The 24,936-nt window shown below is 39.4% G+C and overlaps 1 protein-coding gene and 1 long non-coding RNA gene across 6 annotated transcripts; one reads left to right on the top strand and one right to left on the bottom strand.

Annotated features, from left to right (window-relative positions):
• The first annotated feature begins 1,351 nt into the window (after positions 1-1,351).
• Positions 1,352-24,688, top strand: LOC110067055 (uncharacterized). Of its 5 annotated transcripts, XM_089285886.1 has the most exons (11): positions 1,352-1,655; positions 6,646-6,718; positions 9,606-9,896; positions 10,937-10,999; positions 11,103-11,189; positions 11,727-12,167; positions 14,964-15,272; positions 16,239-16,337; positions 18,818-19,099; positions 19,810-20,043; positions 21,842-24,688. In XM_089285886.1, exons 3-11 carry the CDS (start codon positions 9,731-9,733, stop codon positions 22,042-22,044), a joined length of 1,884 nt encoding a protein of 627 aa, XP_089142012.1. In that variant the 5' UTR covers positions 1,352-1,655; positions 6,646-6,718; positions 9,606-9,730; the 3' UTR covers positions 22,045-24,688. The 5 variants fall into 5 exon arrangements, with proteins under 5 accessions (XP_089142012.1, XP_089142013.1, XP_089142015.1 ...); XM_089285887.1 differs by lacking the exon at positions 1,352-1,655 and having other exon boundaries at positions 6,485-6,718; positions 9,722-9,896; XM_089285889.1 differs by lacking the exon at positions 1,352-1,655 and having other exon boundaries at positions 6,485-6,718; positions 10,940-10,999.
• LOC149115668 (uncharacterized) lies at positions 3,798-9,265 on the bottom strand. Its single transcript, XR_016206253.1, has 2 exons — positions 8,372-9,265; positions 3,798-7,924 (listed from the first exon to the last, which is right to left on the bottom strand). It is a non-coding gene; the product is annotated as an uncharacterized LOC149115668 (long non-coding RNA).
• Positions 24,689-24,936: the final 248 nt, after the last annotated feature.

The following is a 24,936-nucleotide window of genomic DNA, read 5'->3' as shown; positions in this document are numbered from 1 at the left end:
TTTTGAATCTTTGTGCATTTCTTTGCCGTCCTCTGCAAAACAACAACGTGAAATGACAAAGTCGTAGGTATTTTGAAAAACGTTTACCGCGATGGCTAATTTTTCGTGTCTTCCTTTGGAACTGAACGCTGTCATTACATATTTAGCCAGAGTAGGTTTTTAGACCGATAGGCGTACTGAATAAATCTACACAGTTGCGACACTCGAAGAAGAAATATAAATCCACTTTCTACAAGGCGTCGTCCTCGACGTCGCCTTCGTCACTACTAAAACTCCCTATTAACGGGGTTCCACTGCAACTGTATTTATAATCACTCCAATGAAATTCTTCATTCCACCTTTTTCTTGTTACGTGCCTCTTGTATAAGGCTGTTAGCGCTAGCGGAAGTGAAGCGACCAGTCAAAACCCGGAAGTAAAACGATCGACACTACAGTTGAAACAATCATTTTGAACCATTTATATAAATCGTTCCATGTCAACTCAAGCTTTCAAGAGAAAGTTTTATATGACACTGGTTTATCCAGCAGGAATGGCCCAACATTATTCCAAAATGAGAAAACGTGATTGTCTTGCGAAATAATTCGATGCTAAAAGAACAAAGGCAGCGCAATCAAAGCCTTAATAATATAACCAGTATGAAGCTATTCCTGGTTTAATTTGGGAAATAATTCAATTGTCACATTCGAACCGGATTGAAGTACTCAGGTAACTTCATATCCCAGGCCAGAATTGAACTCCAATTTCTATCTAGTGAATGGGAAGCTTGATTCCGGCATCATTTTGTGAAATTTTCCTTGTGGGCTCTGGGGACGGAAATGCGGTATAGCGCTAAAACCGGTACTTCTGAAAAAGGACATTTCTCACAACTTGGAGGGCAAATGCTTACCATTAATTCCCAAAAAAAAAAAATTTCTGTTCTTCTAGTTTATCGTGTTACGCGATGGTAGGTGCTATTTAACTGGCAACTGACAGCTGGAAAAAAATGACTGAAAACTGACATTTGCACCCACCCCCCACCAAATCTTGGACGAGTTTTTAAGGAAAATATACAATTCTGTGAACAAAGAAAATGAAGCAGTTTTAATCTCAGTTCACTCCAAGGGATTCAGTGAGCAAATTGCAGGCAAGATTCTTCATTCCGCTGTTTTCTTGTTACTTCCCTTTTGCTACACGCCTAAGCGTTAGCGGAACTGAACGATCAGTGAAAACCAGGAAGCAAAATGATGGTCGTTAACTTGGGTCAGATACATGCTCATCCCATGACAACAACGTAATGTTACAAAAAAAAAAGCAGTCCAAATGTTTCTGGCAAAATAGTATCACTGAAACTTCGGATGACGCCTGAATGGTTTCCTTAGTTCGTCCGGTGCACAGTTATACTTCCTTGTCGCATGAAGCCGGATGAACAAATGCTTTTCCGGCTAAACTGAACTGCCAAATCAAACTAGGTTTACTGCGTTTCCTTCATTAGGACTAGGATGTGCCTGACATCTTGGCGCGAACTCGTGGCCCCTTAACTGTGATTTTCAGGGAGATAACTGACCTGATTATCTGAGATAATTTGGAAATTATTTGAACTAAGATAACTTGGCTGATAGGGTGAATCAGTGCTCTTCCTTTGTGAAAGATTGCTGTAGTGAAATATTTCTTAAAGGTTAGTGACATTGTTTTTCACAACTAATGCTTGATTTACTAATTTCCTTCAATAACTCAGCCTCGGCTCGTCTTTGTTTCGGTTGCGAACAATGTCTGTCTATTTTTCTCATCTTTTAGAATACAGTCAATCAGTCACTCTAGTGACAGTCAGAAAACTACTCAATTCGAGTTTAATCAGTTGCCGTAATCGACAAAACACCACGTGTGTTGAACATTCCATTCGAAAAGGGCTGTTAAGTTTACAATCTTAGTAATCTTTACACAGTTGATTGGCACAATTTTTCCCGAGGTTTAACAGAAGCGGAATCTTTCGGAAGGGGATTGAATCTTTACGGTAATCAGCGTTAGATTTGACGCCCTCAAAAATAGGGGAATTTTTTATTACTAGCCATCATAAGCGATTCAGTTACTGATCAAGCGAAAAAAAACTTACAGTTCTGAATATTGAAATTGCATATCAAGATTAACTGTCCCAAGGAATTTAAACACGATGCATTCAATACTTTTCGTGCGACAAGAGTTTAAAAACTCAAAATTATACTATGAATGTATGAGTCCGCAAGCGCGTTTGCCACCCAGAAATATTTCACTTTTGAAAGCCAATTTCTTCTCCAATATCACACCCAAGGAGCAACAAATATAACCAGTTACTAAGTTTCACAAACTCTTGTAATGCTTGGAGTCAATTCGTGTCCAAGTATGATGCCAGTCGTATGTTAATGAGCAAGAATGTAAACAACGACGTCAGCAAAGATTGCTCTATTGAGTATCCACCCTCTGCTAGAAGACGGGCACTGAAGGTTGTGCTTGAAGAGAAGTGCCGATGAAGAGGAACATATGTGAAAACATATAATCTGTTGTTGTATAAATGTTGCCAAAATATGGAAAGGCCAGCTTCTTAGTTTCCTCTTAAATGCATGGAGCCCATTATTTTTGCCCATGCAGTACTTGGATGTTGTAATAACTTAGCCCTTGGCTCGTCTTTCACAGTGTTTGTCTATTTTTCTCATCGTTTACAATACGATTAGTGGACCATCGAGCCATAAGACTATAATTAATCAATGTTTGACGTGACCTTTCGACGAGAAATATAGCCATGAAAATTCTGTTGCTTTGACAGGAGATGGAAATATCGTCTAGCAATATCGTTTTGATCGATCCGTAGATATATTTCATTTAATAAATCTGAAAATCAATAGTTAAGGAGGAAGTCGGGGATCATCCCTGTTGTATCCGGTTTTTTGTGCGGGTTCTCTCGCGAGTTCGAACTGGAAGAAGGAGAACCGCTAGTAAACACCTGGGAGAATATTATAATATTAGCAACAATTCAATCGACCGGCTAATCAGTCACTGGAACTGCCCAACCTTTCATTTGAAGACAATGCTTTAGTAAAACAAATTTGCATGTTACTGTTGCGTAAACCGCAAATATGTCTTACTTCTCTTCCACGAAAATAAATATCAATACTGCAGGAACTAATTGTTAAAACTAAGATTAAAAACCTTTTCTCACGATAACAGTATACATGGTGAAAGAGTACGAGACAAGATACGAGCACGATCATGCAGGAAGAAGCTAACCTCTTTAACATCCAGTCAGCTTCTGAGCCTTAGTGGGATAAAAGGTCGGAAGAAAATGAGCTGGAAGCTTGATTCCGTTTGATTGGCTGTGGTTAGCGACAGAGCTGGGGTTCATTCTGTAGAAAGTCAAAAACAGTTTCATTTCCCTGGCCTAAGATATTTGAAAATCAGTCAGATCAGGACATGAAGTACAACTAAGGGTACTCTTGACTACAAACTTTACGGCTTCCTGCCAGGCCATCACGGTCAATTCATATCAGTGACGTAACCGTGACGAACGGTCAATTATTCGCTCAGACCACGTGAATCTAAAACCGTTTGACAACGGAGAAATATCGAGGCTTAAGAACTAGGCAATATCCGCGCAGCAGTTTCAGTTAAGGTTGTCCCCAGGCTGCTAGGCAAGTTTCAGTGGCAACTTCTCATATTTCGAGCAATTTTCCTCTCCACGAGCAACTTCTTGCAATTTGAGATATCCTCCTGCAGGCCAATGAACATTTTCCGAAGGAAGGGGGATTTTCAAAGCTTGACACAGACATTCGATTGAGAAATGTTCGACTTAATATCGACTTGTGCTTTATTTAGCAAGAAACATTACAATACTACTAATCGACAGGGTAAAGACTGTATTACCGTCTCAGGTTTATGCAATGAATGCCTATAAGCACAAAATGCTTATAAAGCTCACATTCATGTTCTAACTAAACAGCAGATACCAAAAAAAAAAGAAACTCCTTAAAAAGAAGCAGCCTCATCGATCTCTTGAGCACCTTTTTGACGACTTTCGAGCAAGCTCTCCAGGAATGTAGAGCAACTTGTCGGGCAACGTGACCACGAGACTTAGCCATTGCACGTTTCACAAAACACGACAGACACTCCAAGCAAGTTCAGTAGCACCCATTTGCTATCGGCATTTAGCTGGTTTTCAGTTTACTGCTTTGTCCTCTACATATCCTCTGTAGATCCTTTCCATATAGTAGAGGACCTAAAACCAGCAAAACGGAGAGTCCCTAATACCGCTAAAAAAAGACGGCTAGGGGTAGCTGAGGGTTGAGACAGTCTGAAGTTTTCTTTCCACTCGCTGACCATACTACTGTTGCCCATCACGTTCTCCCCACTAGGCATTTATTCTGGTCTTATCCAGAATCGTCCGTGTCTTCGATCGTGCCATTGTCGTCGTCTCCGATAAAGTGTGGAGAAAGTCAATATTGTTTGCGTCGATAATTTAGGTTTCTAAGGAATACGGCATTACCTATTGTAAAATTGACTGCATGCATCTGTAACAGAATGAGGCAGCCAGCGACCACCATCAATAGTCATCAATGTGAACATTACTAGATCCGCCATTTTGGTTCTAGCGCAAACTCAAAATATAGCAGGCGGAAAACTATCCGGCTTCGAGAGAAAATCGTTTACAAGACAAAACCCTCCGGATTCAAAAGTTTTACGATTTAAAGCTCCCACTTTAAATTCAGGATTCTAAATCTCCGGAAACATGACCAAACCGGGTAGATGTTATCACGGATTCGTCCAATTGTGTGTGAACGGCAAAATCAATCGGATACTAAAACTTTCCGGATTCCTCAAGAATCCGGAAGAATCTCCTCTAGTGTACGTAAACCTAGTCTTAAAGAATCCCTTTAACACGGCCACCCCGTTAATACGGCCAGATTTTTGTGACCCGTTGTTGGCCAGATTAGAGAGTTTTAACAAACCACGACGACGACGGCAACGAGAACGTCGCCAAACAAAAGGTTTAATGTGTAGGGAAATGGTTCTGCACGTGCGTTTTGAACTGAATCTTTGTGCATTTCTTTGCCGTCCTCTGCAAAACAACAACGTGAAATGACAAAGTCGTAGGTATTTTGGAGAACGTTTACCGCGATGGCTAACTTTTCGTGTCTTCCTTTGGAACTGAACGCTGTCATTACATATTTAGCCTGAGTAGGCTTTTAGACCGATAGGCGTACTGAACAGATCTACACAGCTGCGACACTCGAGGATGAGATATAAATCCACTTTCTACAAGGCGTCGTCCTCGACGTCGCCTTCGTCATTACTAAAACTCCCTATTAACGGGGTTCCACTGCAACCGTATTTATACTCACTCCAAGGGATTACGTAAGACAATTACAGATGAAGTTCTTCATTCCACCATTTTCTAGTTAATTACTTTTTGTTATAAGGCTGTTAGCGTTAGCGGAAGTGAAGCGACCAGTCAAAACCCGGAAGTAAGACGATCGACATTACAGTTGAAACAATCATTTTGAATCTATTTATATAAGTCGTTCCATGTCGACTCCAGCTTTCAAGAGAGAGTTGTTTATGACTTTGGTTCATCCGGCAGGAATGGCCCAACATTATTCCAAAATGAGAAAACGTGATTGTCGTGCGAAATAGTTCGATGCTAAAAGAACAAAGGCAGCGCAATCAAAGCCTTACTAATATTAAAAGTATTAAGCTGTTCCTGGTTTAATTTGGGAAATAATTCAATTGTTACATTCGAACCGGATTGAAGTACTCAGGTAACTTCATATCCCAGGCCAGATTTAAACTCCAGTTTCTATCTAGTGAATGGGAAGCTTGATTCCGGCATCATTTTGTGAAATTTCCTTGATGGACTCTGAAAACGAAAATGCGGTATAGCCCTAAAATCGAGACCCCTGAAATGGGACATTTCTCACAACTTGGAGGGCAAATGCTTACCATTAATTCCCCAAAATAATATCTGTTCTTCTAGTTTATCGCGTTACGCGATCGTAGGTGCTATTTAACTTGCAACTGACAACTGGGAAAAAAGTGACCGAAACTGACATTTGCGGTCCCCCATCCCAAATCTTGGATGACTTTTTAAGGAAAATATACAATTCTGTGAGCAAACAAAATGGAGCTGTTTTAATCTCAGTTCACTCCAAGGGATTCAGTGAGCAAATTGCAGGCAAGATTCTTCATTCCGCTGTTTTCTTGTTACTTGCCTTTTTGTTACAAGCCTAAGCGTTAGCGGAACTGAACGATCAGTAAAAACCAGGAAGCAAAAGGATGGTCGTTAACTTGGGTCAGATACGTGCTCATGCCATGACAACAACGTAATGTTACAAAAAAATGCAGTCCAAAGGTTTCAGGCAAAATAGTATCACTGAAACTTCGGATGACGCCTGGGTGGTTTCCTTAGTTCGTCCGGTGCACAGTTATACTTCCTTGTCGCATGAAGGCGGATGAACAAATGCTTTTCCGGCTAAACTGAACTGCCAAATCAAACCAGGTTAACACTGCGCTTCCTTCATTCCTTAAGACTAGGACGTACATGACATCTTGGCGCGAACTCGTGCCCTTGTAACTGTGATTTTCAGGGAGATAACTGACGTGGTTATTTGAGATAATTTGGAAATTATTTGAACTTATTTTAGATAACTTGGCTGACAGGGTGAATCAGTGCTCTTCCTTTGGGAAAAAATTGCTGCAGTGAAATATCTCTTAAAGGTTAGTGCCATTGTTTTTCACAACTAATGCTTGCTTTGCTAATTTGTTTCAATAACTCAGCCTCGGCTCGTCTTTGTTTCGGTTGCGAACAGTGTCTGTTTATTTTTCTCATCTTTTAGAATACAGTCACTCAGTCACCCTAGTGACAGTCAGAAATCTACTCAAATCGTGTTTAATCAGTTACCGTGATCGGCAGAACGCCACTTGTGTTGAACTTTCCAATCGAAAAAGGCTGTTAAGTTCACAATCTTAGTTGTGTTTACACAATTGATTGGTGCAATTTTTCCCGAGGTTTAACAGAAGGGGAATGAATGTTTCGGAAGGGGATCAAATTTTACGGTAATCACTGTTAGATTTGACGCCTTCAAGTATAGGTGAACTTTCGGCTACAAGCGATTATAAGCGATTCAGTTTCTGATCAAGCGAAAAAAAACTTACAGTTCTGAATATTGAAATGCCATTTCAAGATTAGCTGTCATAAGAAGCGCTTTTGTCACCCAAAAATTTTTCATTTTTGAAAACTAATTTCTACTCCAATATCACACCCAAGGAGCAGCAAATTTCACCAGTTACTAAGTTTCACAAGCTCTTGTAATGCTTGGAGTCAATTCGTGTCCTGGTATAATGCCAGTCGTATGTTAATGAACAAGAATGTAAACAACGACGTCAGCAAAGATTGCTCCATTGAGTATCAACCCTCTGCTAAAAGACGGGCACTCAAGGCTGTGCTTGAAGAGAAGTGACGATGAAGAGGAACATATGTCGAAACATATAATCTGTTAGTGTATAAATAGGCCAAGTTATGGAAGGGCTAGCTTCTTAGTTTCCTCTTAAATGTGTGGAGTCCATTATTTTGGCCATGCAGTACTCGGCCCTTAGCTCGTCTTTGACAGTGTGTCTATTTTTCTCGTCGTTTACAATACAATTTAGTGGACCATCGAGTCATAAGACTATGATAAATCAATGTTTGACGTGACCTTTCGACGAGAAACATATCCATGACAATTCTGTTGCTTTGACAGGAGATGGAAATATCGTCTAGCAATATCGCTTTGATCGGTCCGTAGATTTATTTCATTTTAATAAATCTGAAAATCAATAGTTAGAGAGGAAGTCGTGCATCATCCCTGTTGTATCCGGTTTTTCATGCGGGTTCTCCCTCGAAGTTCGAATTGGAAGAAGGAAAACCAGTAGAAAAACCGTACCCTAGAAGAAGATTATAATATTAGCAACAATTCAATCGACCGGCTAATCAGTCACTGGAACTGTCCAATCTGTCATTTGAAGACAATGCTTTAGTAAAACAAATTTGCATGTTACTGTTGCGTAAACCGCAAATATGTCTCATTTCTCTATTACGAAAATAAATATCAATACTACAGGAATTAATTGTAAAAACAAGATTAAAAACCTTTTTCTAGCGATAACAGTGTACATGATAAAAGAGTGCGAGACAAGATACGAGCACGATCATGCAAAGGGCCGAGAGAAAATGCGTTGGAAGCTTGATTTCGTTTCATTGGCTGTGGTTAGTGACAGAGTAGGGCTTCATTCTGTAGAAAGTCAAAATGCTTTTCATTTCCCTAGTCTAAGATCTTTGAAAATCAGTTAGATCGGGATATGAGGTACAACTGTGGCTGCTTGCCTACTTACTTTACGACTTCCTGCTAGGCCATCTTGCTCAATTCATTTCAGTGACGTAACCGAGACGAACGGTCAATTGTTCGCTCAGACCACGTGAATCCGAAAACGATTGACCGCGGGGAAATATCGAGGCCCGGGAACTAGGCAATATCCGCGCAACAATTTCAGTTAAGGTTGTCCACAAGCTGCTCGGCAACTTTTTGACAACTTTTCATATTTTGAGCATGATGTTTTCTCTACGTGCAACTATTTGCATTTTGAAAATGCAGAAAAAAGAGTAACTCTTGCTTTCAGTAGAAAGATTCAGGTTATCCCCCCCGGCGGGAAATCGTTGAAAGTTGTGCTACGCCGTTGCATGTAGCCCGTAAGTAAGCTCCCTTAGCTCCTTCCCATTGCACGCAATGTTGTCGAGGTATAAAGTGATTCTTAAACCTCTATAGTCTGAAACGTCAGTCGTGTCCTCGTCACTTTTGTTATATGGCGTAAATATCATAGCAATGCCGCGAAAGGAAAGTTGTTTTGCCTACTCATAACTCCAAATTGTAGACATTACACGAGCAGCAGAGGTTTAATTTCATACAAATCCTTATATTTCGACTGTTGAATAATCTCAATATACGGACGCTCGTTTTGCGAGCTCGGGTTACCTGTGTTGGAACAATTAAAAAAAACACACACACTTTTGCAAGATCTGACACTTTAAAAAATACTCTTCAGACAATGACTGTATAACGTCCCTGAATTTTTTCGGGGCCCAAAAAAAAGCTTTCACCAGAGATATAGCTCATTGAAGCTGATCAAGGCATCAAGAAGGCAACAGAACGTGACATAGATATCGAAACCAAAACCCCAGTACGCACAAATTTGGACGCCATTTTCAACAATATCATGCATAAAGCTTCTTCGAGGCCTTCTCTGTTGTTGTTTTACTAACACCCAGAAAAGCGAAAAAGGCAATTCTAAAACTCAAATAGGGCCCATTCGCGAAAAGTTGAGAACTGCTATGTTGTTATTTCACGCTATTGTTTAGGGCATTTCCAAAAGTGGCATTGCGGGACTAAGTCTATCTTGGAAGGAGACTTTTTGAGCACGTAACTAAGAGCAATATTAGTGTCATGTTTAACGCCCTGTATATTTTTCAATCAGCTTTTCGTCAGCAGGCCCAAGATCCTCCCTCCAGGTTTTCAATCTCACACTGGTGTTACTAAGATAATGCTACTTCCGTCTATCTATAATTTAACAGGTTCTCAAGACAACGCAAAAAAAACTTCTGAGAAGCACAGGAATATACTCAGAAGGTGCCACGCGTCGCTCGTAAAAGATCTTGAACCAAAGAAACTCTTTCCTCATTTAATACAGGAAGGAATTATGACTTCAGATGACACAAAAAGAATAAACAAAATTGACAAACGGAAACGTCAGAGTCAGGAGTTCCTGAGCATACTACCAGCAAGGGGACCGCGTGCATATCAGGAGTTCGTGAAAGCCTTGGAAGAAAAACAACCATCTTTGGCCTGCATTCTTCTAAGAGAGGGTAGGTATATTACACCATCGCCAAAGATGTCTATATGGCATATGCTAATTTTAATCACCGTTAAAGTTCAAAATTGTACTCACATATGAAATGCCGCGCTCCATGACAGCACGATTTAGTCATTTTTTACCGAACGGACCATACTTGATGGCTTTTAAAAACGAATTTAATCGGCAAAACCTCGACTTCCAATTTTGCACCATAACTCCATAAACAACCATTTAAACGGGTTTCTCTGTCAAGCATGGCGGGAAAGGCTGCCACGCTAGGGTCTGGCCCTCGCATGGCAATTTTCTCTGTTTCTTTTTGTTTTACGTCACACTCCACAGATCGAATAAGAAAAAGAGATGCTGCTCGTAGTCCAGGAAAAAAAATTGATTCATCACAACGGGAATAACAGAAGCCGGTGTTCAATTGCGATATCATACCAAATGAAAGAACACTGAAGCTTAATTCCTAAATGGAGAGTGAAGTAATTGCGGGCTAGCTTTCTTCTAAGCGGCTCGGTTCGAGTAATTGCTCCGTAACACTGTTCGTTCCAGTAATGTGCGGAAGTAAAGGCAGGGGTCCCCAGGATGTTTTTACGGTTGATAGTAAGTGAACGGTGAACGGTTTTATTAAGTCAGTCACTGTTTTATTGGATGACGTGAGGTCTAGTGCATTCCCACTTTCTCAAACCTCGCAATAACTTGAACCAAAATTCATTTCCTCTGGAGTTCTTCAGTGTATTTTTATTGCCGATATCTCGAATCCTGAAAAGGAAATGGTAACCGTGACGGTGAATGTATATCTGATATTAATGAGCGTAGATTTTCAATTTTTATTTATCCGCTTTCTTCTTAGTTTTAGTTTTAATTAAGAAGATAAGCACTCGAGAAAGTGTTTCATCGCATTTCCTAACACCTCGACGTTCCTGGAAAATACTTCGCTGCGCATCATATTTCAACTCTCATCTCGGTGTTTGGAAATGTGGTAAAATACCTTCTCTCGTTTGTTCTCTGGATATATTGCATAACATGTGGTATTGGATTTGTCACTAGAAGTCGTCGCTGCCGAGGCTGGCCGCAGGGATCCGATAAATCAGTTCCAGGAAAATCAGGGAGGTAAGACTAGAAATATCATCTAGAAACGAAGATAGTCATTTTCTTCGAGTGGTTAAATAGTGATGATGCGTGGAGTCGATTTATGTTTCTTTCTTTTTTATAGCTTTGAACAAATCCAGGAACAAACACCACCACGGGAGGAGGAGGAATTCGAGCAAGAAGACAAAGAATGACAAGGGGGGAACTTCAGGTAACTCGCTTTACACCGTCATGGCTTTTGTGATGAAGTAGCAGATATTGGGCCAATGCATATGAAACAAACACAAATCGACACCAAATAGTTTAAAATACCAGCTGGGTGGGGCCTAACGCAGCAATTTTCAACCATGAATATCCACAAATTTTATCACTACGCAATGTTAAGCTGCGGGTAAAGTAACCAGAGTCATGCAGTATGGTTACCATCGTTTGGAATTTAGATGCAGGCAGTAAATTGAAATTACTGCGGTAAACACTGATTAAGTGTAGGTCGTGCGATGACAAAGTATCTTCAACTTCTTATTGGAACCTTCAAATACAAAAGACACAAATTACTCAACACAACTGGTTTTGAAAAGATGCATTTCTCCATTGCTAACCGTGCTTCCATTCCCCCCACCTTGCCTCCTATGCTAGTACTGAAGGGTCCTCAACGCAAGAAATTACTCAGCCTTATCTCGACAGCTTAGGGCGTAGGTTGATAAACATATCACAGCTTTCTCCTTCTTTCTCTTTCTTTTATTTTTAGGCACCTTGACCATCAAAGTTGCTAGTACAGGTGTTACTTCCAAAAAGAATTCACCGGAATATAACGCATTGCGAGAGCGCTTGACAAGCTTTGCAACACAGGAAATGGAATGCTTTCCTCTCACCACACAACAAGAACTACAACAGTTTTGTTATTATTTAAGAGAAAATCTTGATCTGGAGTTGTCACAGAAAAAACCAGGCAGTTTAATACTGACAGTTCATTGCCGTACTCTGGAGATTCTTGAACGGCTGTGGGAAGATTTTCGCTGCGGTCACTTAGACGAAGTTGCCGAGGAGTGCTTTCTTACAGACGAGACAACAAAGACAAAAGAGGAAATGGGAGAAAAGAGTAAAGCTGATGTGGATACCATCTTAGTGAAAACAACTATCTCGAAAGAGGACTACTTGAGATGCAAGAAGTTTTTAACAGAAATTTCAGGTAAGCTGAGTTCCCAGGGTGTAATTGCTTACTCAGGTCCTGAAATAAGTCCGCAGTTTACTTAAAGAAAAAACCTGATTACTGAGGGATCAAAAATGTCAGCAAGATTAATTAAGGAGCAGAAAAGTCACGTTTTTCTTACCAAATGCTTCAAACGTCTATGACGTTATGATTGCCTCAAAAAAGCCTTGAACGGCCCAAAGTCTTGATGTGTTTTCCGCGCGTTATTTTTGGTTCTGGTGTTGTCAATAAAACAGGCAATGTCATCTTGCGAAACTAAAAATATAAATCCCGCCAAAGCCGGTATTTCATTAAGAAAACTGGAAAATTTATTTTTTACAAATTTTTCTGCCACACTTTGAAAAACCGGGCACTGTAAGTACTTGTCAAAGTTGGCTTCAGCTAAAATATAACGTTCAATCTGATTGGTTTAAGCCATTCATAAAGAGATATTTGATTGGACAGTTCAAAACGTTGAAATGATACCATATCACTTCACGGGTATCATTTTTGGTCACGGCTTTACACGCTGATATCCACTTATAACATGTAATAATTTGAATTCGGGCTCTCAGTTACTGAGGCGCGGTCGCCTCATGGTTAGTGCGCTCGTCTCCGGGTCGAGCGGTCCGGGTTCGAGCCCTGGACGGGGACATTGTGTTGTGTTCTTAGGCAAGACACTTTACTCTCACAGTGCCTCTCTCCACCCAAGTGTATAAATGGGTACCGGCGAACTTAATGCTGGGGGTAACCCTGCGATGGGCTAGCATCCCATCCAGGGGGGAGTAGAAATACTCCTAGTCGCTTCATACTACAGAAACCGGGATAAGCTCCTCGCATGCAGAGTTTTCTCAGTTACTACGCGCGATGTGATTGGTCAATTTAGCGGACAGTATAGTCCACGGTACGGTAAGCTGTAGTTTACCGATTGACTCTATCTGAAATACGAAACACAAACACGAAAACACCATCTTTTCTGGTCTAGGACTGTGCATATGGACCTAATCTCGGTGAAGGTGTTTATATATCAATCATCTATCATATCCCAGATTATTGACATACACTTTTAAAACTGCAGCGTAAGGTGGCTCGATCGAATTTTTGAGTAACGATACCGTTCAACTTTGAGCCACTAGAGCATCACCATAACCAATTCAACAGAAAATCAAACGTTACTGGTGTACTAGAGAAAGATGAAAGCTTCAAATGGGGTACATTTCACCAGGATCTGAGTTGTCATAGCAACGAGATGACGCCATACCTCATTTTACATATGACCGAATAACTTGCCATCAGGGATAATTTTCGAAATACGACGTCAGGATTTCGGACTTGACACAGTTGTCTCAACAATGGCAAAATTTTAAAAAAATCTATAAGAGCGTGTTCGAGAAAATTGCGAGTGAAGTTTCAAGATGTCAAGATACAAAAAAACGCTGTTTTAAAATGTTATTGCAGACTTAACTAAATGGTATTGTGGTCTTAAATGAATCTTATGACATCTAATTACCTCAACTGAAAATCTGAGAAAAATCGCTCGGTTAAACTCTCAGAAACATGGGTTTGAATACCAATTGGTGCGGGGTGTTATTTTGCTTTTATCAACAATTGCCCCCACAATTTTTAAATTGCCGGGGAATTAAAAAGCACGATGATTTTTTTTTTTTTAGATTTGGCGCTCGATGAGATTAATGCATCATATTCAACGTAATCCCAGAGTTTTAGATTAATTGAAACATTTTAAGGCTGCTTATTTTCAGCGTCAACTCAGGAAAATGTTGCGCTGATTTTCACCCTTGTTGTTTGTCGTCTTCATTGTATTATTCTTCTGTCTCGAATCACCATGCTATTGTACATTTCTGTATGTCATGAATTCATAAAAAGCGCGATTGCTTTCCGGTGCTTTTCCCAAAGCATGCTCGTTCGTCAGTATTGAGGCTATAGTATTATGAAAGTTGAGCTGCAATTTGATTGGACGCTTATAATTAGTTACATCTCGCACAAGTCCACCAATCCTATTTAGGCCCCGTCCACATGTATCCGGATATTTTTTAATCCGCAACTTTTTCTTTCCGGATACGGCCTCCGTCCACACGCATCCGTCGAATTCGGCAGCGAATCCGAATATCTTTTAATTCGCACTCCAGAGTGGAAAAAAATTTAATCCGCAACGAATCCGATAACGTGTGGACGGTAAATCTGTATATTTTCGAATCCGATGCCGTAGCAAAATCCTGTCCAGTCTCTTACTGAACAATAAACCAATATGGCGGCACACTTTCTCTAGTTTCTCTAGAGTGAATTCTGATACCATCGGAAGCGTGTGGACAGGCGAATTCGATTTGAATACGCCACGTGTGGACGATGAAATTTTTGAATCGGTAAAGAAAAAGTTGCGGATATAAAAATATCCGGATACGTGTGGACGGGGCTTTAGTATCTGTAGAAATGTATCCTTACAAATATGAGTGATATCAAAATCCAACATTTTGAGTTCTGGCTCTTTGAATAAAAAATGGATTTACTACAGCATCTTATGTACGTGAAGCTGTTTCATGTTCTCATGTATAGCAAATAGCCTACGCTTCTTTCTTGCCGTAACTTTACTTTGAATACCCTTGTACACACCAAGTATTTATCGAAACAATTCTTATTGTATGTTTTTTGACTAAACAAATAGAAGCAGGAAAAAAATATTTTTCGGTCTTGGTCTGTGCATATAGCAAAAACAAATTTTCCCTTGGTCTGCGAAACGGTTCGTGCCCAGCAAATAACCTGTATGCACTTTGATTTAAGCAGATTTCAAAAACTTAAAAGACGAAGAAAATGCTGCTGTGGAGAACATCAAATGCAAGAACATTCTCTTGAAGTTCCGTGAACTGCTCCTAGAGAAACTTGATGCAAACGAGGTTTCGCTTCAATTGCTGTCGGCTGGTGTATTGACCTCTGATGATAACGAGAAAATAGAAGAAAAACCCTCACAAAGAGAAAAAAGTGAAGAGCTGTTGATGACGTTAGCCACGAAAGGACCGAGAGCATATGAGGAATTCGTGAAAGCCTTGGAAAAGGATCACTGTTTTTTGGCTTGCCAGCTCTTGAAGGAAGGTATATATAGCGCGGGCCAACATGAAATTGTTTCTGTGCTAGTTAGTAAATATTTTGTGGATTATGCATGTATCAATTGGGGGTCTGGCCCCATTCTCCCAGAGGAGAGTCAGGCCTCATGGTGATGAATTGGGGGTCTTTGTGCTCCTCCCAAGAATTTCCAAAACTTTTGATTCATGGTAATCAAAAGTTTATAAGTTTATAAGGTTATAAACATAAACTTTAGGGCTAACCATGTGCCAATCATGAAGTCGCATTTCAAAATGACCATCTTTTTGATTTAGAAAAACGTTCACAAAATAACGTGACAACAACTCCAAAACTAAAAGAGATGTTTCAGCTTTAAAACAAGCTAAATTTCGGTGAAACAACCCTCGAGAACATGCTTACCATAGAAACGTAAAGTTGGTTGAGAGAACAGCTGACACATCAAAAATATTTGCCGACAAATTTTAGAAGAAATGACAAAGTTTGACCGCAATAGCTTGAAAGTTGTTACAAAAGTTTGAAATCAGCTCGGCTCTGTGTCACCCCAGGCTAAATAAGGTTAAGACAAATTCTGTGGTCGTGACATGGACATTAATAGTGCTAGAGCATAATGTAGCGGCAATAAAACTCATGCAAGGCAAGCTCTACGACAATGGGATTTAATGGCAATTAATAACATAAAGAACCAAATCTATAGCTTTGTTGGCCTACTTACATTCGGTTGCAGTAGGGTTTGTTATCACATGCAGGGTCAGGCTTTCCGTCTTAGATTTTGAGGGATTATGCTCAGCGGAGGTAGTTTGTAAACACATAAGTACAATTTCTTTATTGTAGCCATCCTTATCTTCTTCCCGTTATAAAACTTGTTCCCGTCAAGACTACAGTTTCATCATATTGCCAGTGTTCAAGTTGTTAAATTATTTAGTCGGTAAGGAAAGAGAGAAGAGTCATTGACATGCATATTCGTTTATTTGACAGAAAAAGAAAATTTACTCTTTGAAGTGAGGGAGAGAGAATGGCTACTGAATGCCGAGCTTGAAGAAGAGAGAGCAATAACCAACCTCAAGATGCAAAAAGGTAAGATTTATAAGGTAAAGCTGGCGTCATTTTTCCATTCTTTTTCGACTGAATTTTACCCACGTGATTCACAACATCGAGTTCGATGTGCGAACACAGTTCTGCCGGTGATGACTGATTCCTTCGTGCTTTTAAAGCGGACCTCCGGCGCCGCGAGGGACCGCCAAGCGGAGCACCATAACTATAGGAACAGGATCACTTACATGCATAGAAATAGAAACCCATGCAACTATTTTTTCATGGTCAACATGGTTAGCGGCATGGTTCGCGGGCGCGTGCGCCCAACGACGACGACGGCGTCGCGCAACATGTTATCATCAATTGACACCTGTCAAAACAAGGTATCGGCAGTCCAGTATCACGTGCCAATATCGCGGGTTCAGGTTCAGAGCTCATTTAGGTCATGTGACCAAGTACTGGTTTTCGATTGGATCGCAGGCTCATGTCAGGTTAATTTGGCTGTTCGGAAGCCGCTAACGCAGGATCAAAAGTTAACCGACGTATAAATTTTTCTTGTATACAAATGTTTTTCACTCCTTTTAGGTCATGTAGGCCAAACAATATAAACAGAAAACCTCACCGCAAAGTTACAAAACTCAATTCAAAATTCTCGCTTATCCTGGGTTAGCATAATCAGGCTTTCAACAACCCGGCCCAGGAGCTCCGCTCTTAGGCTTGGCTAGATCTATATCGCCAGGAGGGACGGAAAAAAATCGGTTATCCTCAATCCTGACCAGAATTTAGGTCTGGTGGAGCAACTCTATGTTCAATCAGATTTTTCTTAGAACGGTGACGATGACACCAATTTTCAAGTGGTGTTTAAACTGAACACAAAAAAAAAACATAAAAAATTACCCAGAAATAAACAATATGATATTCAAACAGCAAATAATTATTGTAAAGAGAAAAGATTGCTTAAGAATTTGAATAGTAACATGAATTTGGCTGCAAACACGATATTTTCGGGATTTTTTCGGTTTTCGGCATGTCTATTTTACTGATTTTGCGTGACAAATACTCCACATTGCTTCTCAGCTACGAAGGATTTAAACACACTCAGCCAATTCTCATTTTCTCCTACCCCGTCAATTGTAAAGAATCGCAGATTGCTTGAGTCAGTCAGACGTCGGTGTTCAATAATAATATTTGTTTTTCGGTCTTTTGCATTTGTTTTCATGTTCTCTTACTTTCTCTCCGGCAGTTCTAACCTTATCAACTTGAGCGTTAAGCTCATGAAGACAATCTTGCATTTCTTTAACAGTTTCCCTTTTGGTCGATTAAGCATTTTCAAGCTTTTCTTCTTCCTTCCTAATGGTTATTATTTTCCTTCCAGATTCGGCATTGCTGAACCATGTTCTGAAGCTTTTCATCAATATCTTCTAGCCCTGAGGGCATAACGTCAACTTATAGATTAAACTCTAAATTAGTCGCCATTTTCGAAACGGCCGAGTTCACATCTGCTGAACGTTCGGGTGGGGGGTTAGAGCTTGAAAGAAGCCACCTTGATCTGGTGTCCGCTGGCGAACTGCAAAAGTCACTCGGATCAGTTTGAGTCACCCGAAACATTGTTTAAAAACGGAAACTATAAGGGGCGGCGAAGGAGACGTCTACTTGCCCCGCATGCCTCGACCAAGTAGCTACTGTTCTACCGTTCTACTGTTACTGTTCTGTGAAAAGCTACACCCTTTTTCTTTTTAATATTCTAATCACAAGTGAATATATGAAATATCATGCCGTAAACCTCCGACCAACCCACCAAAAGAAGGCCATCCCCATCTTAATTCTTCAAGCAATGCTACAAACTGCACGAAGGCGGTCTGTTCATTTCCCTCAACGAGACTACTAGTACTGTACTCTCTTCCTGGGGAACTTAATTGCTAGGGACCTTTAGAGCTTGAATATTGCTCATGTTAGCCTGAATAACCCTCAGGTTAGCCGGTTTTCGGTTAGATCTTAATAACAGCGTTTAGTAGATGGTTTCCAGCGATTTATTCCGTAAACACGACGAAACATAGCATTTCCTCGACAGACCAACTGTATCTCAAAAACAAGCACATGGAACATCAATAGACGGGGTTTTAGTCCCTGCAATACTAGAACCCAGTGTCCACGTGTCCAATAAATCTTAATTGCAAATAGCAAAAAAAGGTAACTTTCAGTTTGGAAGAGAAGGTACCTGCCACTGAAATTGCCTTTCATTCACGTCTGCATAGGCGGTGTAAGACAGGTAAGCCCCTGCTAAATATTGGCCATGTCAGTCTTCCTGCATCTTCATTATCAAACACTTCTCTTTACATAGTAAATCGTCTCGATGCCCTCATGTGGATGCAATGTTCATCTGTATTGTCTAAGAATTGGTCCGTTTTTGTTTTCACGGGGTTAAATTAGTCCCGTTAGTACACCATTTTCTCAGCAATATGCGATTGATAATTCTTTCAGCTGGTTGGAGATTAGACTGTTCTTGGACTTTTTTCCTACAGCTGAACTCCTTAAGACGCGAAATGAACCGTTTAGAACAGAGCAAATTCTGTTAATACAGCACCGCAACGTCGTAGGCGCCTGCTCGCGAGAGCTTGGAATAGCACTTGGAATTGACCCAGGAAGACTTGACAGTCTAACACAAAATTATGAACTCGACAGCGAAAGGGCTTATCAAGTCTTAAAAATGTGGATAGATGATAATGGAAACGATGCTACGGTAGGACGCCTTGCATGTGCCCTTCTTGACATCGGAAAAGAAGAGATTGCAAAGAGGCTCCTCGGTATGTAAACCAGCGTTTCACTTCCGTTAAAATCACAGAAGTGATTTCTCTGTAACTGAAGTCTTTTGCTATCGTAAAATTGCTAAATACCCGGTTGATGGAGCTACGGTTTAAGTCTCGATATATTGGCTTTTTTTTAAGTTGTTTAAATGACTTTTTAGCCAACAATATGACTTTTTAGTGTTTCAACAAGAATTGCCAAATAATTACAACCGTTTTTTTTTTTTAAGGTATCATCCAATTTTGAAGGGAGGTATTGAATAGATCGTTATCGTTTGAATAGATCACGATGAATTAAAAATAAGGAACAGCACATGTACTAAAATCAAGAGGAGATTAATTAAGATAAATTACATTGACATTCTCTTGCTTGAGAATATTGAAGCTCTTTTTTGCTTCTGTATGTAGGAGTACACACGTGGTATTATAGTATTGATCCCGATCAATTGGCCTGGATGGGAAAGTGTAAAGCATAGAGGTTTGATGACCTTAAGATAATTATTAAGCCCCTTAGAGTCTTCTCAGATCAACGTTTTGTATAGAACTCCACTGGTAAATTTGATTTTCGATAGTGCTTCCAAATAACAATGCGTTTTTCTTGCCTCGATAGTTCTAATAAGATTGGCAGCACCAAAGTGTGTTGTTTTAATTACATTTTTTTACTTTTGTTGTTGCTTTTTTTTTCTTCCTTTTCAAACTATTTTACAAAGGTGACAAGTCAAAGCGACCGATTCAATGGGAAGGAGAACAGTCTGAGCGACCAATTGAACGGAAACTTGCAGACGACATTTTAAGCTTGCAAGCAGAAGTTATAGAATTGGGAAAAATCGTCAGTAAACGAGAAAGAATAAAACAGAAGGAGAGTGAAGAGTTGCAAAGAAAGATGAAAGAAGGATGGGAAGAGATGAAAGCACAATTCCAGGATATGCTGAACACAAAACAAAGCAAGTATCAACTAGCTAAAATAATCGGTATACGTATTCCATGTTTTTAAAAGTGTTTTTAGTTTGAATTCAAAGTATTCTAGATCAACGTTTCGAGTGAGATAACTTTTTCAATTTGATTATAGAATGTAAACTCTAAGCTCTTTTAAAAATACGTTTCACATATGCTATCCTTAAAACTCGCAAAAATTAAGTTCAAAACATTAACTTAAGGTGGTTTACTACAACTTTACGGAGACTTAGAAGCGCGCGCTATGATTGCCCGCCAGACGTCAGCATTAATCGCGCGTGCAAAGATGGCGCAAGTGACCATAAAAAGAAATGAAAACCACTTTAGCACTTGAAAGGCGTTAAATCACTTCGGTATACGAAGCGATAGTTTCAAACTCCCTTCAAACACGGGTTCAATCCTAGGGCCAAAAAAATATGACACACAATCTCGATAAACAACCGGTAAGAGAGCTCTAATTTGCTCTTGGTTTCTCGCACGCGATACATCGCGTCACATGAGCACGCGCTTAAATAAAGGGCATGCGCAATTCAATTCTCGTCCAAGGTTGTAAATGCCAGTCTTTGGTCGAGGACCGTTCGAAAACCTACCATACAACTCATGATGAAATTTTCACAGTTGATTTGCAAGGGTGAATCGTATCACGGCTAGAGCCAAAATTTTAAAAAAAATCTGTAAGACAGATTTTGAGCTATAGTTGATTTCACGGCTTCTTAGTTCGCGAAAAGTCTGTCTTACAGATATTTATTTTACTTTGCATAAATGTTAAATCAGAGGCAATTTCTTATTCCTGAAATTTTTAGGTGTGGTCATATGGGTATAGATATCGAGAAAAACTTAATTTAACCTACTAATGCCCAGTCTTCCCTAAGGTGCTCGGCGTTCATTTTGGCCATTTGTTGACGTTTAATTGTTCAAGTTTCACACAGAATGGTAAACGACTTAAGAAAACAGTAAATTGAGAAAGGAAAAACATCTTGGAACATGTTTCAAAAGAGTTAGAAGTTGGGCTGTTACAATCCATCAAAACTGTAGTAAGCCACCTTAACGGGTCTTCCTTGATCAACGTTTTGTATATAGCTCTGTTGAAGAATAGCCCGTTCTACAGTTGTGAGCTTAGTAACCTGGCCTATGATTGCAAGCGAGGCTGGAGTTGACCTTGCTTTAATACAGACTTCTCTGCTTTTCTTATTTAAATGCCAGCTAGTTAGCTTAAGAACAACTTGGTTTACACAACAAAAGCAGTGAGGTCTTTATCAAAGTGCAATGCACTTTGACTTTCATATTTGACGTTTTGACTTTCATATTTGACTTTCATATAATTGTGAAAACTAGCAATTGTGTATGTAAAAAGTTTATATGAGCTTTGAGCTCTTTTTAGAACTTTTTATATACACAATTGCTAGTTTTCACAATTAAAGATGGCAGCCATTCAACATATTAAGTCAAGCAAGTCAAGGCAAGCTCCCTTCTCGCTTCACATTTTGAAGCATACGAACGATGAGATTGCATGATAGTGAAAGCATAGAGTTTAATTTGGTGATGTAAATCTGTGGTTTCTTTCACCACTAGTTGATTGCTTGATAAAAACATAGGCAGCTTCGTGTGTTTCAACGATCAACTTCAGTTTTAAAATCAGTCGTATATATGGAGCTGGCGTCCTGTGAACATGTTTGTATTTGATCGTCAGGTCAAATGCAAACACAATCACACATTAATTTCATTTAAATTGCCTCTGATACCATATGGAAACAGTGTCATATATGACTTGTTTTCTTCTCTTTTTAGCCTTATGCCAGGATGTACAGTCGAAGCAACCCACTGAACGCAAAAAACCGGAGGACATCAGAGAATTGAGAACAGTTGCCACTGAAAAAGAGACAAGTTTAAATCAAAAGTATAATGAAGAATTGAAAAAAATGATAAAGCAATGTAAGCAGATGAACATCCAAGTCCAAAATCTTAAGAAAAACGAAAGTAAGAATCCATAAGCGTGAATAATTAGTATAATGTGTTTTAGGATTAGTTTTGGCTTTCTTAACATCTAAGAGATGTGTCTTTATCAGTTTGATTATAGAATATCAACGTTAATCTCGTTTTTTTGCTAGCCAGAGACCAAAGTGGGCGACATAAAAATTCACAGGAATGTCAGTCTTTTTTTCTCCTGCACTTTCATAGTGCTTTTCTCTGCTTTTCATTTTCTCAATATTACTTGGGGCGGTGACTTTTAGTCCTTTAGTTCTAATATATTTATTGCCTGAGGTAACGCGAACCTTCGGTTAATCCCGTTTGCTTGTAAGTCTCCTTTGTAGAAGTGATGGTACCATCTGGAGAGTCAGTGTTTCATCGGTGCGTTTTCGCATTGTCAGGGTCCTCGAATTTTTTTGGCGTGTTATCCTGCCGTGTTCATGTACCGTGTTTTAGATAAAACGTGTAAGGAGGTGGGTTTAAACTCAACGTCTCTCTGTTTATTCACGGCTGATACACGGGATGTCACCTTTTCCTTCCACAGGACTCGCTTAATGTACAACGTCTGAGTCCGCGAATTATTTCGAATTTCCAAATCGTCTCATTTTTTCCTATTTGTAATTACATTGCTTATATTGTTTGAAGATTTTTGTTTTCCTTTATGAATGCAAACCATCTCTTAGTTGCATTACAGTAAGGTGGAAACTGCTGATCGATTGATGATTAAGGTGGGCTTAAAAGATTTGCACAACGAGCTACAGCGAGCGACAACAAATTCAAATGGTCGTTGTTTTCTGCTGGAAATCACTCAATATGCTAACCAAATAACTTGTTTTACTGCCCATGTCATCTATTCATGGCTATTTTGGTTGCTGGACGGGTTTTTCATCCTCACTTTCCACTGAGGTCAGGAGATCCCTCTCGTGCTCGTAAAAGTCATCTGAATACAAAGCGCATGGTTTGCAGTTCTAAAACCTTTTAGCGAATCGTCATTTCGGTTAGTTTGGATCTTGCTCTCTTGTGAATAATTGCTATCCCCTATAATTCAAGGATTGTTTTCAGTGCAATGAAGGAACGAAGAGGTTTGTAATAACTCAAGTCCTAAGGACAGAAACATCCATATCAGAATAGCCCTGGACTCGATAGGGTAATTCTAAAGCATAGTAGTGGATTTGGTCTTCTTGGTAGAAATTAACTTGATCATAGTTACTTATTTGTGGCTTTGATGAACCACTCGATATTTTTGAAGTTCATTAGTTAATGAAGAAAATACATGTTTCGGATGAGACATCATCCCGGTCAGTTGTGCAGTGATAAATAAAATGAAAATATGCAATAAATATTATAACAAAGTGAGATATAAACAAGAATAATTAAGGATGAAGGCGCGAACCAAAAAAAGGGGTAAAACTATTTAAGCTAAGAAAGGAGACTAATTAGCATGAAGGGGATAAATTAAGATGTTTAACCTGGGAAGTTAAAGACGGCTGCTCCCAAAGGATGTGCATGGCTTCCTTGATTTTCAATTGGAAGCTTTTGGAAGCAGAGTCGAGAATTTTAAAACAATCTTCTGAACAAAGGGAGCGACAATTTTCAGAACTGCTGAGGTGTTTAAGGATGTGGGAATGTCTGTCAGAGGAGAGATGTTCGCGGATGCGAGTGACGAAATGTCTATTGGTTTCACCAACATAACAGGCACTACAGCCCGCACATGAAAATTATAAATGACTCGCGATCGTAAATCCGCAGGGATAGGATCCTTAACCCCAAGCCAACTCCTGATTTTAAACGGGGTGAACACCAACTTAATGTCTAGGTCAGTGCAAAAAAGTGCTAACTAACTTTTTTAATTCGGCGTTGTGTTGTGATAGAAAAAGGACCGATGTACGGTAATTTAAAATACAAACAATTGTTGTCTTAAAAGCCATTTTGATTACTTAAAGTTCCTCTATATATGAGGTAAAAAACAATTGTTGCTTATTTGAAAGCCGTTTCAAGATAACGGAGAATGGCGTCTTCCTTTTTTGAAATATCCTCTTTCGTTTTAGAGATATTTACGCTTCTGTATTGTGCAAATGAGAAAAGTGATGACGTCTAAATATTATTTTAAGTTCAATTAATGCTGTATCAGTAGAAAAATTGTGGGTGAAATTCTAAATTCAGAATGCAATTGGGGGACGATAAATGCAATTAACACTATGTACATTGTCTCGCGTTGAACGTATAGAATATTTTATTACTAAGAGGAAGGGCAAGCTCCAAATTTCGCCACCAAAAGTTGGAAATTCTTAAGTTGTCTTTATTCAAATATTCACAGAAGTTAACCCTCCCCCCCCCCCCCCCTTGTTTTTTATTGTTGATAGTGCGAGTAGGTATAAGTGGCTGTTTTATCAGTCACATTGCAAGTAGTATGATGAGTCAGTATTACTACGGTAAATAGTGTATTTGATATTTAAGTAGTGGTAATAATCAAATTGTCATTAGCGTTAGTAATTTGTATTAAAAGTATTAATAGCCTCAGTAGAGTTTTAGTGTTTCGTTGTTTGTTTGTGTATTGTCACGCATGTCATACTCAGTTGCATTCTGATGAGAGACAAAACTCTGCTGACCAACTCTTGCCTCGTAATCAATATGAAGGAGTCACATCAAAAATGGCACTTTTTTCAAGTTTGTCTGTCACATTTCATTTCAGTCTTCGCAATCTTCACCATTTTCATTTATTTTTACCATTACTTGTTTAAGGTAAAGCATTTATTTATACACGATAAAAATAAAACAGCAAAGCTGATGTGGTCGTGTCTAGATATTAAAAACCTATCTAAAAGACTATCTAAAGGGCATTTACAAAGAGGAGAACTATTGATTACAAAAATAATGCGATAAAATATAAAACTATAAAACGGTGAAAGATCTTT

The sequence above is a fragment of the Orbicella faveolata genome, unplaced genomic scaffold (assembly GCF_042242905.1).
Source record: "Orbicella faveolata isolate gen_17 unplaced genomic scaffold, um_ofav_v1 contig_13, whole genome shotgun sequence".
In the NCBI taxonomy this organism is placed as follows: domain Eukaryota; kingdom Metazoa; phylum Cnidaria; class Anthozoa; order Scleractinia; family Merulinidae; genus Orbicella; species Orbicella faveolata.
The sequence above is the reverse complement of the archived record's forward strand: the minus strand, read 5'-3'. Positions and strand labels throughout refer to the sequence as shown.